Source organism: Heterodontus francisci, chromosome 13 (assembly GCF_036365525.1).
Source record: "Heterodontus francisci isolate sHetFra1 chromosome 13, sHetFra1.hap1, whole genome shotgun sequence".
In the NCBI taxonomy this organism is placed as follows: domain Eukaryota; kingdom Metazoa; phylum Chordata; class Chondrichthyes; order Heterodontiformes; family Heterodontidae; genus Heterodontus; species Heterodontus francisci.
Window position 1 is genome coordinate 66,306,511 of NC_090383.1, and position 19,253 is coordinate 66,325,763.

The following is a 19,253-nucleotide window of genomic DNA, read 5'->3' on the forward strand; positions in this document are numbered from 1 at the left end:
GTTGGCTGCCAATAAACTTGATAAAGTAATGAGAGACAAAACAAAGGGAGTTAGATAGTGGAAAGAGTTTGGACTTTATTCTGAGGTACCAGATAAAGGGCAACCAACTCTGTCTCTGTTGCAAAGGTGGAGTTGTATCGACAAAGTCCTTGCAGATGGGACTTATAAGGCTAAAGTGAGAATAGTTGCTAGGCGTTCTGAAGAGAGACTGGACGATAGATATTAGGGTGGACTGTCCCAGTGCTGGAAAAGTAATCTTGAAAATATTTTTGGCTCTTTTGGCCACATATTCATGGGAGTGTAGGTCAATCAACATAAAAGTCGCATTTATGCAGGGTGATACTTTTCAGAGAGAAGCGTTCTGAAACTGCCCAAAGAGGCATATGCAGAGGAAAACTATGGAAACTAAACAAATGTGTTTATGGCCTGAATGATGCAGTCATGGTATAGTATTTTTCAGTGAGATCCATTTAGCTGAAAATAGGTTGTGGTCAACTAAAAGCAGATCCCACAATGTTTCACTGACAGCATAAAAGCAAAATTTCAGGTATCTTCACGATGCATGTTGATGATTTCTAATGGGGTGGCACTGAAGAATTTGAGAAACATGTTATTAATAAGATTAGAGTTGAATTCAAGATTGGGAGCCAGGCTTGTGGGGCTTTTAAATATATTGGTTTAGATATTAAGCAGAGTAGGACTGGAATAACTTTAAATCATCAATCCTATTTAGAGAGTGTTACTCCAAGCCGGGTTAATTGTACTGGGTCATCACAGAAAAATGATGTCATAACTAAAGAGACAGACAGAGCAATTGTGAAGTTTGATTGGTCAGCTGAATTGGTTATGCACTCAAAGACTAGTACAGCTGCTAGTATTTAACTCCAACACATCAAAACTAAGATGAAACACCCTAAAGTAGAGAATGTTTTAAGGGCGAATGAAACATTAAAAAAAATCTGGATAAATGTGTATTTAAGTCCCCCATCCTTAGGTGACTGAAAGAATTTGAAGCTAGTAATTTTTAGCAATGCTTCACATACTAATCTTCTTGGTGAGTATTCTAGCACAGCTGGTTTCATAATAATTCTTGTGGGTGAGAATGGGAAGTGTTGTCCTTTAGCTTGAGAAGCTAAGAAAATCAAAAAGGTTGTTAAAGTACTCCGGCTGCCGAAATACTGGCTCTTGTGGAGACAGTGGATATGGGATTTTTGTTTGGCAAATGTTTTAAGTGAGATTCTGTACAATGGGAGTACTGAAGGCAATGCCCATTGAATGCTTTGTAGACTGTTGTTCATTGTAGGATAATATACCTTTTATGAAAAGTGAGAGTGAGAAAAGATTACAGATTGTCCTTGCTGGCTTGAAAAAATGCTGGACAGAAAAGAAATCTCTAAAATTAAATGGATGGATGCAAATCATAAACTGTCGGATTGTTTCACTAAATGACTATATGAGGAAATTGTTAGGGGTTCTGGAGGAGGGCCACCTTGCAATGTAATGTTTTATATAGAGTATGGACGTCCTTTTTGGCATTTTGGTTGTACATACGAAGTTTAATTTTATTTAAAGAGAGAGAAGGGAATCTGTATATTGTATGTTAATTGGGTGTTTGATTGTATTCAGGTGGTGGGCATTAACTAGGGCTCATATGTATAGGAACAGGCTGAAACTGTGGTGATTGGATCTTGAAGCACACAGTATGTAATGTGTCTCTCTAAATAAAAGCCTTTAAGTATAAAGACTAGGATCCTGCTCTATTCTTCACTGCCTGGCTAACTGAATTAGAACATCTACTTGTATCAATTTAGGTATTGTTTCAATTAGAACACAGTGGCCAACATCAATGAACATTACTTCATAAGTGGAATATAGTCAGTAAATCACAAATCAAGAAACCTAAAAGCAAACACTAAGTATATTTGGTATTGTCATTCTTACAAATGTAGCAGCTGGCAAAACAGCAAAATATAAAGAAAAGTTAAGGTCCTCCTTGCTATCACTGAGTGCTGCGGTATGGAAGAAAAACCGGATTGACAATACTCAACACCTGACTCGAGGAATTTCAGTAAATTGTGATGCCCAGTAAAGACATATCATATTCCTAATGTTTAAGATATGAACTTTATTCCAATGCGGACTCTTTGAAACTGACTTTTCCTTTAAAAAAAGTGGACAATGTGCTGCAAAAATGGCCATCTATGACCGGGCCTGTGAATTCAAAAATTGCCTCACTGTTTTGAAAGGACAAAAGGATACATTCCAGACTAAGGTGTTAACTACACCCATCCTGAAACCATTGAGAGACACATTCCTGAATTGAATGGTTTCCTTGAGACAAAGGTGTGAAGTAGCCACATCATAACAGAATAATACCCATCCAGACATCCATAGATAGCCATGAATTCCACATCTTGGTCCATTGTGTGGTTACACCAGGGGAGAAAGCCACGTGTTAAGTAACAGAAATACTATGCGATAAAAACAACATCAAACAACATCACAGAAAGCAGTCCAGCCAGTGGCTGTGGAAAGAAGTCCAGCCAGGCAAGAAGGATCCCTGCTGCTAATTCTGCAATTCAACTTGCTGCAGCAGAAAACCGAAAGTGACCACCAGCTCCAGTCTGAAGTCTTAACCATCAGAAATCTACAACACTTCAACAAATTCAAGACTACAAACACCCAGGCCTGCACCTTTAAAAGAGATTGTCCTTCTGAGAAGATTCAACAGGTTTACCATAAACCACGAACACCTACCTCACTTTAAACCACTTACCCTTTTCCCTCTCTGTCTATTCTTGTGTATGTGTGTGGGTGAATTTGTGTATGAGTGGTGTTGCGAACATTTCAGGAATTGTGTAAATAATGTTTATTTAACCCTAAAAACACTCAGGGGCTAACTCATCATTTTAAACAAAACATGGTTGCCGTCAGTTGGGAAGTGAACAGTGTGAACCAGCCACATTCCTTACCATCTGTCCGTAACAAAATCATTTCCCCCCCCAGAGGTAAGAAGAAATGGGGAGATTAGTGGTGCACTAAAATATTTTCCACAGAAGTATCATGTACATGTTTTAAGCTGAGCTAGTAAGAATGCTTTAGTAATACAAAGACTAGGTTCTAGTCTTGATTAGTCAGAAAAAAACTGCAAAATTTATTTTTAAAAATACTTTTGAGACAAACGTTTACCGTAACATGCTCATAGTCCTGCCCAAGCTCATGTGATCCAGCAACCACCTCACGCTCAGCGATCCACTGCTCCAAGTCATCCACCTCCCTGTTCAGTTGGAAAAGGCGATACCTCTCATCCAATTTCCCTCTTCTCTCCTCAGCCAAATCTTTCAGGCCAGCATAAAGCTTGTCCACCTGGGACTGGCGCATGCTGATACGTTCACTGAAAAACCAAAAGATGTCAAAAATTTATAGAAAGACTTCTTGTAAAAATAAAAGCCAACCACTCCTACACAAAACAACTAAGAACCAAAATAGATCAAAAAGGTAAACCCAGAGCCTGGGTTTTCAGCAACTACATATGGATGTGGGTAAGATATTAATCTGGTGGCACACCTGTTAGCTAATCTGTGATATCACAGCTTTACTTAGCATTCACTTACTTTTGCCCAGTTCCATGGATATCCCTGCTGTAATTAGTCTCAATATCACAAATAAATTTGATGTCACCTTGGATTTACATTTTAATTTGCTGCTTGAGCAAGTTCACATGTTCCATGCTGATTGTAAGATCTCATTCTCAATTTGCACTTTAGTCCTCAGCTGGCTATTTGTGTCAACGATGCAATTTAATTTAAGACCAACTAATAATCACAGTCAAGACCAAAAATATATGATTTTAGAAAGGTAAACTTCAACGAAATAATGGAACAAGGGAAGATTAGGAAGTGCTGCTAAAGGATAACTGAGTTGAAGAAAAATAAAAAGCTATTTTACCAACTTGTGCTCCTGGCATGGAGTTTTGCCTGCTGGGAATTTGGTCATGGAAGTCAGGTAGGAAGATCAGCCCATTAATTTTAATAGATGGAAAATCCTATCGGTCACATCTACTTCTCGACCTGAATTTCAGGTTGTGTGTTCCTGGCAAATGAAGCTCCACACTGGGAGCATGAATATGTAACATTTATCCTTAATAATTTATCCATAATGTTGAATGTGCAACATAAATTTATGTCTTATATATATATATAAAAACTAAGTAAGCAATCCCAGAAATGAACAGGTCAATTAAAACAGGAAGAAAAAAAAAATCTATCATAGGGGGAAAAAAATGAGAACAATGGGCATGGGAAAAAATATATACGGATTTTCTGAGGGACGTTACAGGTACAAAAAGTGCTAGGTTATCAAAAAGCAAAAAGAAGTTAAGAATATATTTAAACCATTCTTCAATATCATAAAAGAGCGAACGAGTACAAGTAATTATTAACATTTTATAAAATAAAAATGCAGCTAAAATTGATGGGTATGACAAAAATAGTTAAGATAGTATATATTTCCCATGGGCAAACAGATAATTCTGGTTATCTAGTTCTTGTAGTCAGTGTACCATACACACCTGAAAGGTTAAAGGAAGTTAAGGACAACAAATCCCCCAGTCTATACGCTCTAAGAATCTGAAGATCAGGGAGGAAATAGAACTGGTGATCATCATGCTGGAATCATTGGACACTACAATGTTTCCACAGTATTGGAAACATGCTAACGTGGTAGAGCTGAACGGGCAATTACAGGCTAATTAGTCTAAAATCATTGTCAGCAGAGGAAGCTAATTCAAAGCAACTTTACATAAAAATTATGAACCACTAGACACTAAGTCAGAAAGAAACAAATGAATAGCAGGGAAGATTTGAACAAGGCTGAAGAATTACATTAAAAAAGGCCAGTTTTCCCATGTGTTCCTGGTCCTTGTGCAATGATTATAATAAAATCGTAGAACACTAGAGGAAAAAGCTTGGACTTAATTGTTAGGTCTTCTTGGAACACAAAGGCACAAATGTACTTACCTTGAGAGTAATGTTTAGAAAAATACTAAAAATCTTCCAAGTAGCTGCCTTTCAGAGCAAATGTTTCTTGTTGCTCAGGAATTGATTGCAGCACAAGCAGAAGTAGCCGTACAAGTAGAGGCAAGTAAAAGAGTATGTCATACAATACCCCTCAGTTAAAGCTTAATTGTTACAGGACTTTCCAGAAAACAGGACTTTCCAGAAAAGGATACTAGATTCAATGGGAGCCTTTGCTCAGCACCAAAGACTTTTTGAGGTACCTACCAGAGTTTATGCAAATTGCAGAGGGCCCTAAAAAATTCACTCTGTTTCCACAGTTCGAAGCAGAACATGACATGGCAGCTTCCTTTGGGATATTATCTAAGACATGGACTCGATTTTCTGTCCACTTGTCCTAGTGGTTTGAATGTAGACTGCACTTGGAGGATCAAACATGCCTGTCTCTTCTTCTAGGATCACTTTCCAGCACTCATAACTGGACAGTTTGGAACAGATTGTAAACTGCAAAAAGTTGTACAATGTGTGAAGGTAACCACTGCTGGCAGGTATTTTGCTGGAAAGTTCCATTGGCAACACATGCAACGACAGAGTTCAGCAAGCATAAATTAAATGGGATTTTGGTCAGACAAGTAACAACTGGCAGATATCAAACTACGGAAAACAAACTGCACTTTGTAAATAAGGATTTGGCAACAAGGTTGCAGTACAAGCATGGCAATGAAAAGGACAAAAATAGGCTTGAAGTGCAAATTTAGAAAGAGGCTGTGCACAGCAGAGGTCAGAGGAAATCACAACATAGGTTTTCTGTTGTTTATGTAGTTTCAACCTGAATTCCAGTGGCAGGTTTTAGACAGACTCTAATGAAAGTGTATGGTTTCTATCCAATTTTCCAAGATTAGTTAATTTGCAGATTTGTTTATAGTGGATGGCCAAAGAGCATCTCTCCAACAGCCTGCCTGCCATCACATTATTGATTTGCTTCCTTGTCCAACCACCTCAGATAAGAATATTCCCATTGTGAAATCCACCAGTGCTGGGGGTAAAAAGTATTTACAGCAACTGGCATGAGAAACTAAGTGCTGGAAGGGGAAAAAAAAAACACAAAAAAAAAAGTTATGAGATGATTGAAATACGCTTACCTTAACATTGCTGTGTCTTTTCAGTAAGCTTCAGTATACTTAGCAAACAACCATTCATGATCATTTCTTATGGGCGTGATTTACATCTAATAACTTGCATGCAGGCTATTTCTGTCTCCAAATTTACATTTAAACGAAGCAACTGTTTGTTTGAGGAGGGTGCTCTGTCACCACTGGTCCCTGCAACCTTTAAGCTACACTGCAGCCAAATTCAGGCAGAATGAAATTACTGCCCATTTTCTACTAGAGGCTAGCTAACATGTGCCATTACAATGGGCAGATAGGAAGCAAAATTTAGATTTGTCTTACAAAGGCTACAAAGTGAAAAACCTTAAAGAACAGTCTCACAATTTTCCACATTTTGATGATAACTATACATAGGTTTAGGAATACAAACAAATGATGAATGAGTAAATATTTAGGGAGCGAAACTGGTCTTTGGCGGTCACGCAAGATGGGTGACAATAAATTGGCAGACTGTTTTACAGCCAATCAATGGAGAAGAAATTGAGTGGGATGTAAAATGGACTACCAATTCGCTATTGTCAAAGACCAATTTCAACCTTTTTGTATTTCAATGCTACTGAACTTAGATATATCAATGCCAAGGATTAAACCAACCTCTCTGGGTGCCCATCTGCCACCAGAGCTCTGCTCGTCTTTGAGAGCTGATGAACAGTCTCAGCATAATCTTCCACTGCCAGCTCCAAAATTTGATGTTTCTTCAACATCATCACTGCACTCGGCTCATCCTGCCAAGTGAAACATTCATGAAAAGTTATTTTGAACAGTTCCCTGGGAATTTTCTACATTTTTCTTTAAAAATGTTAAATGAATGAGCACCACAAATGCTGTGACTAATGTTTTAAGTATGTTAAGTAATTCAGATACAGACTTCTTAAAGATGTTTAGAAATGCAGATTGGAAAAAGGAATGGGAAATAATAGCAGAGACATATTTTGCTCTGAGTACATTGCCCAACATGTCCAGTAACTTTGTAGGGGTGGGTGCAGTGACCATTACAGAAACTATTTTTTTTGAAATATTATAGAATAATTTACATAGAAAAGAAACATCATTTTATGGGATATCATTCCCTGGAAGGTTTTGAAAGATGGCCTGATGGATTTTAGTCAAACTGTCCACAGACTTTATAGAGATGCCATTCACTTTTGTAAATTAGCATTTATACAATAGCTTTGTTTTTTTTCCAATTTAACACATTTTCTTTTAGCCTTTTTTTTTTAGTTAGCAGCACTATCAGAATGGTAAAATATGCATTTTCAACCTTCGCTTTCTCTTCCGACATCATGTACAATTCTTGTTCACTCATCCAGGCTTCAGCCTCTGCAGCATCGAAATAATACTGTTGGGCTTTGTGAGACTCCACCAGGCGTCTGTGCCGCTTCTCTGTCTCTTCAGCCAATAATTTCCAAAGTTCTCGTAGATCTGATAATCTCTGCTGAATAGCCTCAGCACTTGGGGAGTCAGCAGTTACCATACTTTGGCTTCTCTCAAATATATCATCAATACGTGGTTTATGACCTTGAATTTCCTTTTGAAGAGTCTAGACAGGATAAAAAAACATAGCCTTGTTACTACAATAGAGAACACATACAGTCCCCATTGCTTAAAGCGGGTGCATTCATATGAACATGATTTGCTTGCTATGCATGATGGTTAGTATATTGTGGTAGTGTTAATTTCAAGTACTGTAAATTCGCTGTGTGTGAAACACCTTGATCTTTTGTAAAAGCAAAATACTACGGATGCTGGAAATCTGAAATAAAAACAAGAAATGCTGGAACCACTCAGCAGGTCTGGCAGCATCTGTGGAAAGAGAAGCAGAGTTAACGTTTCGGGTCAGTGACCCTTCTTCGGAACTGACAAATATTAAAAATGTCACAGGTTATAAGCAAGTGAGGTGGGGGTGGGGCAAGAGATAACAAAAGGAGAAGGTGTAGATTGAACAAGACCACATAGTTGGCCAAAAGGTCATGGAGCAAAGGCAAACAATATGTTAATGATCTTTTGGCCTGATGGGCAACTATGCCAATGTAGTTGTTCTTTTAAGTCATTCATTAATTGAGCTCGCAATCTACCTGATTCTGTCCAGTTTTAAGACTTTGTATATGTTGTTATTCCTATCATAATAAAGTTCCTGTTTAGATAGGTGTTTGGAAAAAAGGCTTGAAAGACGACAACTGCTGGATTACTGCTATGATATCCCCATAATGTGCAGCAAGATAGTTTAGCTTTATTATAGTTTCATTGTGAAGTAAATGAAATGTATTGAGCATTGTTTAAACACAAATGGCTGCAAACTGTATAACAGCTCTGATTTTCCTCTCTGGTGAAAGAATAGCTTTCGCCATTCACCTTGCCCAGAGACTTTTTACAGACTTGTCAGCGGAGATTTCCAGTAATCCCACATCTGACCCAGTGTGGTGCCCTCAAGGGGATTTGTGGCACTTGTGACAGGGAAAGCAGCAGGGAGGTTCTTAAACCAACAGACTGAACAATCCTCACAGACAGGCAGACTGCAAAAAAGCAAGTAAAACAGGAAATATAAATTACATTTAAATCATTGTACAGGTAGCAAAATAAAGGTTGGGACACACAGACAGGATGAAGGAAGAAAAAAAAGAAAACCAGAGTAGCTTAAAAAATTACTTTAATTTTCATTTTTTTAAAATCTGTAACATTATTTTCTTCAAAGGGAATGAGACTCCGTATTTTTAAAATGTATTTTTTGGGGCCAGTGAGGCTGTTCAGTAGCAATTATCGCATATTACACTGTTACAAACTCACTTTCTCCAAACGCCCAAGCGTTTGCAGCCTTTTTTAATGCAAGACCTAGGGCAGAATTTTTGCCCCCTTATGGGATGAGTACGGAGGCAGGTGGGCACATAAATTTGCTACGCCAGCCAATGCCATCCTGCCCCCAGGCCATTTTCCCAGAGATGGAAGGGCTACCTGCCCACACGCAGTGGGTAGCCAATTAAAATGAGTAAAAGGCCAATTATCAGAGGCCGACTGGAATTTTTCCTGTCAACCTGCGGGCCCCCTGTGGCGTCAGGAACAGGTCAGCTGCCTGGAGGCAGCCTCCTGGCGGCAGACTGAGGGGCCAGACAGGCTTTGAAGCCCTCCTCACCTACCTGGCCACAGCTGCTACCGCAGGCTGGCCTGTGAAGGGGTTCCCTATCCACAATAGTGGCCTGGCTACAGTAGCCAGTTTTTATTCAAAATTTGTTAAAAGTTGCTGAGAGGGCTCCTCAAGAAATGGGAGGCTGCCACTTCGAGAGCCTGCCCACCATCCGTAGCTGGATGGTGAGCATGACATTTGGCCACTAATTGGTCAATTGAGAGAAAATCACTGCTGGGTGACTGTTCCTCATAGTGCAGGGTCAGGGCCCCCACTTGACCCCGACATCGGGCACCCGACTCAAAATCCAAAAACCCTGCTCCTAATTACCCCAATTTATGCTGTTAGTGATTTCAGTGCTGAGTCTACTGGCAAGGACTCTTGGATAGGTACATGGATGATAGTAGAATGAAGGGTAGGTAGTTAGTTTGATCTTAGAGTCGGTTAAAGGGCCTGTACTGTGCTGTTCTATGTTCTATTGAGGAGCAGGGTACGTCTAACAGCAATTTCTGGGTTTCTACTGTCAGGCTAGGCCCTCATCTGCCAAGAATGAGGCACATTAATTTTGTCATGAACAATGATTTTAAACTGTTACTGGAGTGAGGGGAAGACTTGTTGAACAGATCAGCCGTGGCTGGCAAAGACATTTGCATATTAACAGATAGTGTTTGGAAGGACAAAGCAGTCATTCCCTGACATTCAACCCACAATGGACTTTTGATCACCAGACGTTGAAGGTGGGGGAGCTCGCATTCCAGGTTGACTGCTAAGATGGCGGAATACAAAAATGGTCAAACCAGCTGGTCACATGACTAACTTGCTGGGCAACCTGAGCTTTTTGAATTTGTACCAACAGTTTGGGCAGAAAACTGTTTGCTCCTGTACTGTGAAGATCTCTCTCCTGTCTGCTCCCATCTCTTTCTCACAAGCCTCTGAATCCACTGATGACACATGAACCCCAAGAGAGAAAAGTTCTCCGACAGCGAACAAGGTTTAAGAATAATACTGGGCCCCAACTAAAAGCAAGATCCACCTACAATCAAGGTTTCTACAGTGAGCTCGAAGAACCGTAACAACTCTTCAGCTATTGCCTCAAACTTTTCCACTTTATTTTTCCTCTGCTCTTTTCTGTCTCTATTTGCATGTGTGTATTGCGTATGCATGCTAGCGTGGATGCGTCGTGTATCCCTCGGTGTCAACCGAATTAGTGTTTAATAAATTTCACTTTTTCTTCTTTAAACCTAAGAAAGCCTGTTTGTGCTGATTTCTTTGCCTTATAATTAGAAAGTAGTGAATAAGGATTCACCAAGGGGGAGCTAAAAACATGATGTGTTTAAAATTAAACCCCGTTATGGTAAGATCAAGTGAAGGCTGAAAGGGAACCCCAGACCTCTTTCTCATCTGGTCTTAACACTACATTTAACTGTGCATGTGCAGTGCCAGAGGTTACTGTCAGATTTACTCTGTAATTATGGCTAGTGCTGCTAGCCTCATCATTATTATTGCCACAAAATCTGGGCCAATGTTTCTCACTCAACAAAGCTGACACAGCTAAAGGGAAGTGAAGTCTCCCTCAATAAGGCTCTTTTAGTACATTCAGTGCACACTACCAAGGTGCTATCTACTTATGTTTGTTCTTGCAGTGCAAGAAGATGTGAATTAGTGTTTATTTATGTTGGGCAGAAACTGCTGTTTAGAGTATTTAAGACACTATAACTAGCAACTCTGAAACTGATGATATTGATTTTTGCCGATACAAGTGACTGCTCATTTCAAATATGGATGTTTTAAGTAGTGGTAACTGCAGTTTAATACTGTGAAAAACAGTAAACTTAATTTATCTGATGAAGTAATGTTAACTTTCCAATAAAATAATTATGATCAAGAAGCTCAACAGATTTTGTGTTTGTTCTTCTACATTACAGAAAGAAAAATAACTTGCATTGAATAGTGCCTTTCACATATTCAAGATCTTCCAAACCAATTCACAGCCACAGTTATTTTTGAAGTATAATCACCGTTGTTTTGTAAGCAACCATAGCAGTGAATGTACTAACAGCAATGACATGAATAACCAGTTAATCTGTTTACATGGCATTGGTTGAAGATGAATGCTAGCTAAGCCACTGAGATATCTCACTAAACTTCTTCAAGAAAGTGCCATGGGATTCAACTGCATAGGCAGACAAAGCTCGGTTTAACATCTCATATAAAAGACAGCACCTCTGAAAATCCAGCACTTCCTCAGTAGTGCAATGAAGTCTGAAGGGCTGAATTTTATGCCTCCCCAGCGGGTCAGATGGTATTGCGGGGGCGGCGTAAAATTGAGCGGGAGGCTTTGGGAGGTCTACCGCCCCGCTCCTGCCTCCGGTGAACTTTATGGCGGTCGGGCGGGGGAGGGGGGTGGGGGAACAGCCTGCTCGCCCGAGGCCAATCAAGGCCATTAAGTGGCCACTTAACGGCCATTAAGGGCCCTCGCCCGCCTCCATGGGTATTTTACTCGTGGCAAGTGGGCGTGCTGGGGACGTGAAAGGCCGCCCAGCGATAGCTTCCAGCCTTTTCGCGCCCTGGGGGAGGGGCCATGGCATTTGGGCACAGGGTGCCCGATGGAGGGCGCTGTCCCTGCCTCCCAATCCACCCCCGGGACCAAAGACACCCGCCTCCCCCCAAACGACCACTCCAGCCTCACCAGGGAAGGACCGATCCCCCTGGTGAGGCAAGCCTAACTTACCCTGTCTCCAGGCTCCATGGCATCGGCTGGGCTGCAGTCCCAGCATTGGCCACCGCTCCCAGTGGCGCTGCTGGGACTAACAGCTGCGGGCCTGTTGACTGGTCGGCAGCTCACTGAGGCGGGACCTCCTCCCTCAAGTGGGTGGAAGTCCCGCCTCGGGACAATTAAAGCCCGGCGACCCGGAAAATATAGGACGGATCCCCAGGTTAGGCGGAAGCGGGTGGCGAATTCCCGTCCCCCTAAGGTAAAATCCAGCCCTCGGTGTAGATTATATTTTAAAATTCTGGAATGGAGGCTTGAACCCATAACTCTGACTCAGAGGCAGCAGACTGAGCCAAACTAACATCTTGGCTATTAGGCCACTAGCAGTGAACAACCATGCTACATTTTCAAAACATTTGTACTCTTATATATTTTTCATCTGTGTCACCTGGTTTTTCTTGATCAGCATCTGTACCGTCTGGAGGTTGTGGCCATGGTCGGTGGATGTTGCGAGAGGCATGCGTTCTTCAGCCCACAACTGAAAGATAAAAATGAACCTGAGTGCTTGGTTTGCTTTTTTTTAAAAATATGGTCTTATTAATCTTTGTTGGCGCTTTTAGTGAATTTATGCACTTTTTTCCCAGGCAATTTTGCTGGAGAATGCTCTCCACTCGTTCATACATTTTAAAAGTATATTTCTGGACTGAAGAACTTAAACAAGAAAATGCCTGAAAGTTCATGTGCCCATCACGTATGCAAGTAAGTTGCATTCTTCAATTTTACAGAGTAATAAGAATGTGTAATTTTGTAAAAGAAATGAATAAAATGGAGTCCAGAATTTAATTTTAATGTTTCTCTACCTTCAAATTGGGAAGGAGGAAAAAAAAGGAACAAATTAAAGACATTTCATATAAGCATTATGTTTTAGTGTTGGCAGTTTTACCTTTACTAACAATTGGATGTCCTTTCAAACATAATTAAAAGTGCAACTAAGTATATTTACATGCTTCCACTTTTGAAACACCTGAATTACAGCTACTTTGTAGTCAGGCAATGTAATCTTTGATCAAACAATCAGTACTAAAAAAAAGTTTAAACCCATGACAACACAGTGATGTATAGAAACATTTTCTAATATCTGCAGGGATTTTAGTCAAGTCGAAACAAAGTACAAGTTAATGTGCACTGTTTAAATAATGTACATTGGTGCTCCTACTTACAATCTCATCCTCCAGATCTCTGTTGAATTGATGAATTTCTTTAGATGCCAACAAGTAGTGTTTTCTTTCATGTAGTGGTTCCAGTAGCTGCAAAAATCTTTTTTCAACTATCGTGCGCTTGCTATCCACCTCATCAGTATCTTTACCTTCTTGGCTCAAAACCTTGGCCTGACCCTTCAGTTCCTCCACTTCTTTCTTTCGCACTTCAATCTGATTTTCTAACATCTAATAATAGTGTAAAAAAGCAGTTTTTAAGTTGTACCAAATGACAAATGTGCTGTAAGTACTATGGAATTTCTCTTTGTGGGAACAGAAAACAGATATTATCAGAAATCCTGAGACTGTTAATCGATTTGTACAAATTATTTCAGCATATTAAAGTTGCTTCAATTTTAAAATTCTCATCCTCGTTTCAAATCCCTTCTGGCCTTGCCCTTCCCCATCTTTGTAACCTCTTCCAGCCCGACAACCTTCTAAGACCTATGTACTTCGCTAATTCTGGTCTCTTGCACATCCCTGATATCAATTGCTCCACCTCTGGCGACTGTACTTCAGCTGCCAAGGCCCTAAGCTCTGGAACTCCCTTCCTAAACCTCTCTGCCTCTCTCCCACTCTCTCCTCTTTTAAGATGCTCCTTAAAATCTACCTCCTTCATCTATCCGAATATCTCCTTATGTGGAGTGGTACCAAATTTTGTTTGGTAACACTTCTGTGAAGCACCTTGGAAGGTTTTACTATGTTAAAAGTTCTGTATAAATGAAAGTTGTTGCTGTTGTAGATTCACCGCATTAATACTAAATTGGCAATGTGACCCATAGAAACCACCTAACTACCCAGCCTGAATGTTATATTTCCCATAGTTAACCCAGGTTATTCCTTATTATTAAATTTACAGCTTACTCTACTAAAAAGCAAATGGGCTAGAAAAACTTATTACTTGTTTTGAATTAGTAACAGCAATCCGTGATGAAAATTTTACTGAAATACTCTATTTAGAGAAAAAGACCTAATGAAAGATATGCAAAAGTAACCAAAATTAAGATTTTTTTTATTCTTAATCTAGTAAAATTTCCTACTATTTCACATCATCTTGAAAAGGATAAACTGTAGCTGGGTTCTGTATAATACTGCAATTAATTTCCCAAAGATGCTATCTTCACTCTGCATTTAGGTTTGTTATTTACATATTGCTATTTGTGGATAAAAATATATTTTGAATCACTGAAATCTGTTACTAAAGCAGTGAGAATCATTTCTAAGCTCTGAACATATATTTCTTCACCAACATGCCTAACAAAAGTTGTCTTTGATCATGGAGTTTGAAATGCCTGATCAGAGGAATATAGAAAAGAAAAACAAACATTTAAAGGTTCAGCTGGTCCATGTTTCCTTGTCTAAACTATTATTGGGTATGTACCTGTTGTTTATTAAGTAGAATAGAGACACTGGTAAGGTCCTTGCCATAATCATCAGACTGGAGCTGACCTTCCAGGTTATGCAGCCATTTGTCTAAATCGGCACAGCTCTGGGTGAAAAGCTCTGCTTTGTTGGCATCGAACAGGCGCTGAGCTTTGGCCTGTGTAGTAGATTCTAGTTCTTCCCACAAATGGTGCAGGGCTGTCAGCTTTTCCTTCACAACCACCTCAGTCTCTGGCTTCTCTGCAATTAACTGCATTCCTTCCTACAGGATAAATTGAAATAATATTCAGCAATTTACCAGTTTTCACAGCAGCTAATCTTGGTAATTGTGGAAATTCAAGCAAGCTACTATATGTAGCTTAAGTTGTTAACCACCTCCCACACAATAAATCCTTTGCATTTGCCTATAAATATAAAGTACTCCAGTATGTGAGGATCCTGGTGTGCTGACACCTAAAGGACACTGTGTACAACATTAAATAAATGTCCACAATGAAATCCAAAGCACCAAACAATAAAGAAAACCTGGATGGATGACATGGCAGGGTAGCACACAGAAGAATTCCTGATGCGATGAGGGGGGTTGAATTTTACTAGCCCTCCAATGTCAGCGGTCGTGACGGTGGTGGTGGTTGGGGGGGGGGGGGGGGGGCGGGGACGGGAAATTCCTCAGGGAGAGGCCCGCCACGACCCCCGATGCTGAGAAGGCCTCACCGCATTTTACCGGCGGCGGTGAAACTCAGTGTGATTCCCCCCCACCTGGCACTCGGCGGTGGAGCCTTAATCTACATATGCTAATAAAATTAAAAGGAACAAATAAACACTCACCTTGTAATGACAGCCGTCCCACGCTGATATTCCGGCTACTGGGATGGAATTCCCACACCTTCGGATCTCCGTATGGAGGTCCGAGGCGTAACAGTGGTGGAGAGCGGGGAGGAGTGAAATATGCAGGTTGGGGGGAAACCACTCCAATTGGTTGTGGGGATGGTGGGAAGGGGTTGAGGGTCAAAGCTGCTGAATTTGGTTGGGGGGGGGGGGGGGGGGAGAAAATGGTGCTGAAAGTTAGCCATTTAAAAAATTGGTTTTCTGGGGGGATAGGTTATTTAATTTATTGAGAACTCAGTCGGCGGGGCGGGGGGGGGGGTGGGTGGGGGGGGGGTGCGTGTTAGAGGGGATTTAAAGTTTAGCTAAAATTTTACTATCAGTTGAGCTGCAGCAGCACTGGTCAGTATGAGAATTGGCTCAATGGATGGTGTTTCTGCTGTAGTTCTTTGCAGCATCAATTCAGTGGTCAGAATGTAGCTTTTAGTATTGTGGCTTGGATCAAGCTAGTATTTAGTTCTGATGAAAGGTCACAGACCTGAAACGTTAGCTCTGCTTCTCTCTCCACAGATGCTGCCAGACCTGCTGAGTATTTCCAGAACTTTGTTTTTATTTCAGATTTCCAGCATCCGCAGTATTTTGCTTTTATTTTAACACTCAGATGGCACTAGCGCAACTTTTGGAACAGACAGTTCTATAAACATTTGGAAATGGTACATGGACAAGGGAAATAGAACAAGTCAATAAACCTACAAACATTTCTTTGGATCTAATTAGCTTTCATACCACTACACATTTTGTATGAATTTCTTATTTGCTTACACGTGGCCACCACTCAAGTCAATAACCCAAGTACTAAACACTAGCTTGATCCAAACAACAATAGTAAAAACTATATTCTGACCACTGAATTGATGCTGCAAAGAACTACAGCAGAAACATCATCCATTGAACCAATTCTCATACTGACCAGTGCTGTTGCAGCTCAGCTCATCACAGCACTGCTGTTTTACAATCATAGGTAAAGCCATGCAGTACTGAGAAAGAATGCAGTTTTTAAAAACAATTATAATAAGTAAATTCAATATAAAGGAATGGAGAACTAGTGACGGGAAACCAAAGGGAGCAATTAAAAAGAATTATGTCCCTGAAATTCCATTCTTTTTCCTGGTGTCCTGCTGGAAATCTGACAGAACTCCCGGAGAAAGGAGAAATGGCATAGATTGGTGGGAAGTGGAGAAGGGAGGAGTCCATGGAATTTTCAGGTGTATATATTCAAACCCATTACAGTCCACTAGTTACATCTCAAATTAAACATGTTCTTTCAAGTAACAACTAGCTAAACTCCAAACTTATGTGGACTTACATAATGATAGAAGATGAAGCAACCTTCTTGTTAGGTAACTACACAGGTTAAGATTATAAAGCTGATTTGGAAAAAGGTCAAAAAGGGGAGAGCACAAATTAAAAATCAATCTTTGAACTCTGCAGTACTACAGCAAATCACTAAAACAACGTTATGTATTAGTAATTTTTTATCGCTGAATTTTTACATGCATCAGGTAAGCATACCTTGGGAGCCTCCTCTCAGCAAAGGCAGACATTCACGATGAAACTCAGCACTGCCTCCAAAGTGCCAGCGCAGCCTTCGGTCGTCTGAGGAAAAGAGTGTTTGACAACAAAGACCTCAAACCTGGCACCAAGCTCATGCTCTACAGGGCTGCAGTGTTGCCTGCCCTCCTGCATGCGTCAGAAACATGGACACTGTACAGCAAGTATCTCAAAACCCTAAAGAGATATTACCAGTGGTGCCTCTGCAAGATCCTGCAAATTCAGTGGCAGGACAGGTGCTCTAATATCAGTTTCCTCTCTCAGGCCAACATCCCCAGTATCGAGACACTGGTCATGGCTAGTCAGTTACGTTGGGCGGGCCACATCGTCCGCATGCCTGACCGCCTTTGTTCGGCGGAGAGTTTCATCTGTTGACTTTTTTTAAATTAAAATAAAACCATCCAGTTTGTATATTTTAAAGGCATTTTCTACTCCAAGTTCCATCACAGCAAGAAGCTACCAGGAGAGCAAAGGAAACACTGCAAGGATGTGACATCTCCACTGATTCATGGGAATCTCTTGCCCAAGACTGCCCAAAATGGAGAAGCATCCGCGAAGGTGCCAGCCAGTTCGAACAACATCGACATGCCCAGGCAGCGACCAAGTGCAAGAGTTCGGAAATTCAAGCATCCCATTCACTTGCGTCACCAAACACCACCTGCCCCACCTGTGGCAGAGTGTGTGGATCCAGAATTGAACTATTCAGTCACTTAAGGACCCACAATCCTGGAGTAGAAGAAAGTCATCCTGTTCCCGAAGGATTGCACAAGAAGCAGCAGCTGGGGTCAATTACTGCATTTTTTATTGCCATCTCAGAGTTGACAATAGTTCTCTCAAACTGTAAATAAAAAATCACGGGAACCTACATTATATTTATTACAGAAACAGATTTCTGAGTTTTCAACACGCTATCATACCTTATCAATTTTATCCAGCCATTCTTTATTTGATGCAAGCTCTGCCATAAAAGCCTGATGCTTCTGCCATTTGCTGTGCAAATTTCTGGCTTCATCATAGGACATGTCCTGAGCAGTGAGCATCTTCTCGCTGATCCAAAGGGACAGCTGTTGAACAAAAACAGTGTGTGTTCCGGGAATATAACATTTATAATCTACAATACACATATAACACAAAGTAGTATTGTGTTACTTTGGTAAAAATATGTTGTATAGCAAGCTTACTTCCTGGCAGTCTTGAAGAAATTTCTGTAGGTCTCTATTGTCCTTAAGACGCATAAGTAGTTCACTGGCAGCCTCACGGTTCTTCTTATGTCTGTAGGTTGAGTTTAATAGTAACATTTTCAAGAAGTTGTTTAGAATAATTTCTAAATGAAAAAAAATTTAATTTTTTTTGCTATTGGGTCACAATGCACTAGCTTTTCAATATGTAACTTCCCCTTTTCTAATCCTATATTGCACTCTGATATACCAATTGCAGTTCGAGTGTGTCAAAGAGCAGAATTTACCAACTTTATAAACTAAATACAATAACTACATCTTGAAAACTACATTGCAGTACAAAGGTGTAACATGAGCTAATGGTTCAGATTAGGCGAAATGCAAGAATAAATCTAATTCGAGAGTCATGGGGCACTTCATGTAAGAGTTGAATGCACCTGAGCTTTAAGGTGCATCCCGATCGAACATGGACTGAAACTGAAGTCTCACAAGCTTTGAAGACAAAATGGATATTGCAGAATATTGCTAATATTTTCAGACTTCCATCACTTACTGTTGCACACAGTTGGGATAGTAGGTTACCTGGGCAATGAAATGGCTTTTGTTACTGTCAGCCATCACCACTTCGCTCTTGCTAATAGCCAGGTCATCAACTGTAATCTGGACAATGCAGAGTGAAATCTCCTTCTAACAGTAAATCTTAGTGTTTTGGGTGTCAAAAAAAATCGAATTTAAAACAGCTCTGTAGAACTAAGTGGAATGTGTGTTGCGACCAAAAATCACTGGCCTCCTTTTGCTCTGACTTTTTGGAGAAAGTTGTTAGTGGGGAGCGCATTAAGAATTTCTTACAGAAAAATTATCCTCTGAATATGAAAGTTGACCTCTGATGTTTGCATTTAGAGATGGTTCTGTTTGGGGAATCTCTGGACTGACCAGGAATAACTTTAAGCAGCCTTTTAAGCCAACACTCCAAAGGCTTCTCTCG

General features: G+C 40.4%; 1 protein-coding gene across 4 annotated transcripts in view; it reads right to left on the reverse strand.

The window, feature by feature from the left end:
* The window catches only part of sptbn1 (spectrin, beta, non-erythrocytic 1), a 340,000-nt gene that overhangs the window by 32,567 nt on the left and 288,180 nt on the right, over positions 1-19,253 (reverse strand). For all 4 annotated transcript variants that reach the window (XM_068044925.1, XM_068044923.1, XM_068044926.1 and 1 more), the window contains 8 exons: positions 18,272-18,362; positions 18,008-18,154; positions 14,653-14,916; positions 13,236-13,460; positions 12,464-12,553; positions 7,446-7,724; positions 6,779-6,909; positions 3,190-3,394 (listed from right to left, as the gene is read on the reverse strand). In XM_068044925.1, coding sequence (XP_067901026.1) covers positions 3,190-3,394; positions 6,779-6,909; positions 7,446-7,724; positions 12,464-12,553; positions 13,236-13,460; positions 14,653-14,916; positions 18,008-18,154; positions 18,272-18,362 — 1,432 coding nt within the window. The remainder of the gene's footprint in view (positions 1-3,189; positions 3,395-6,778; positions 6,910-7,445; positions 7,725-12,463; positions 12,554-13,235; positions 13,461-14,652; positions 14,917-18,007; positions 18,155-18,271; positions 18,363-19,253) is intronic.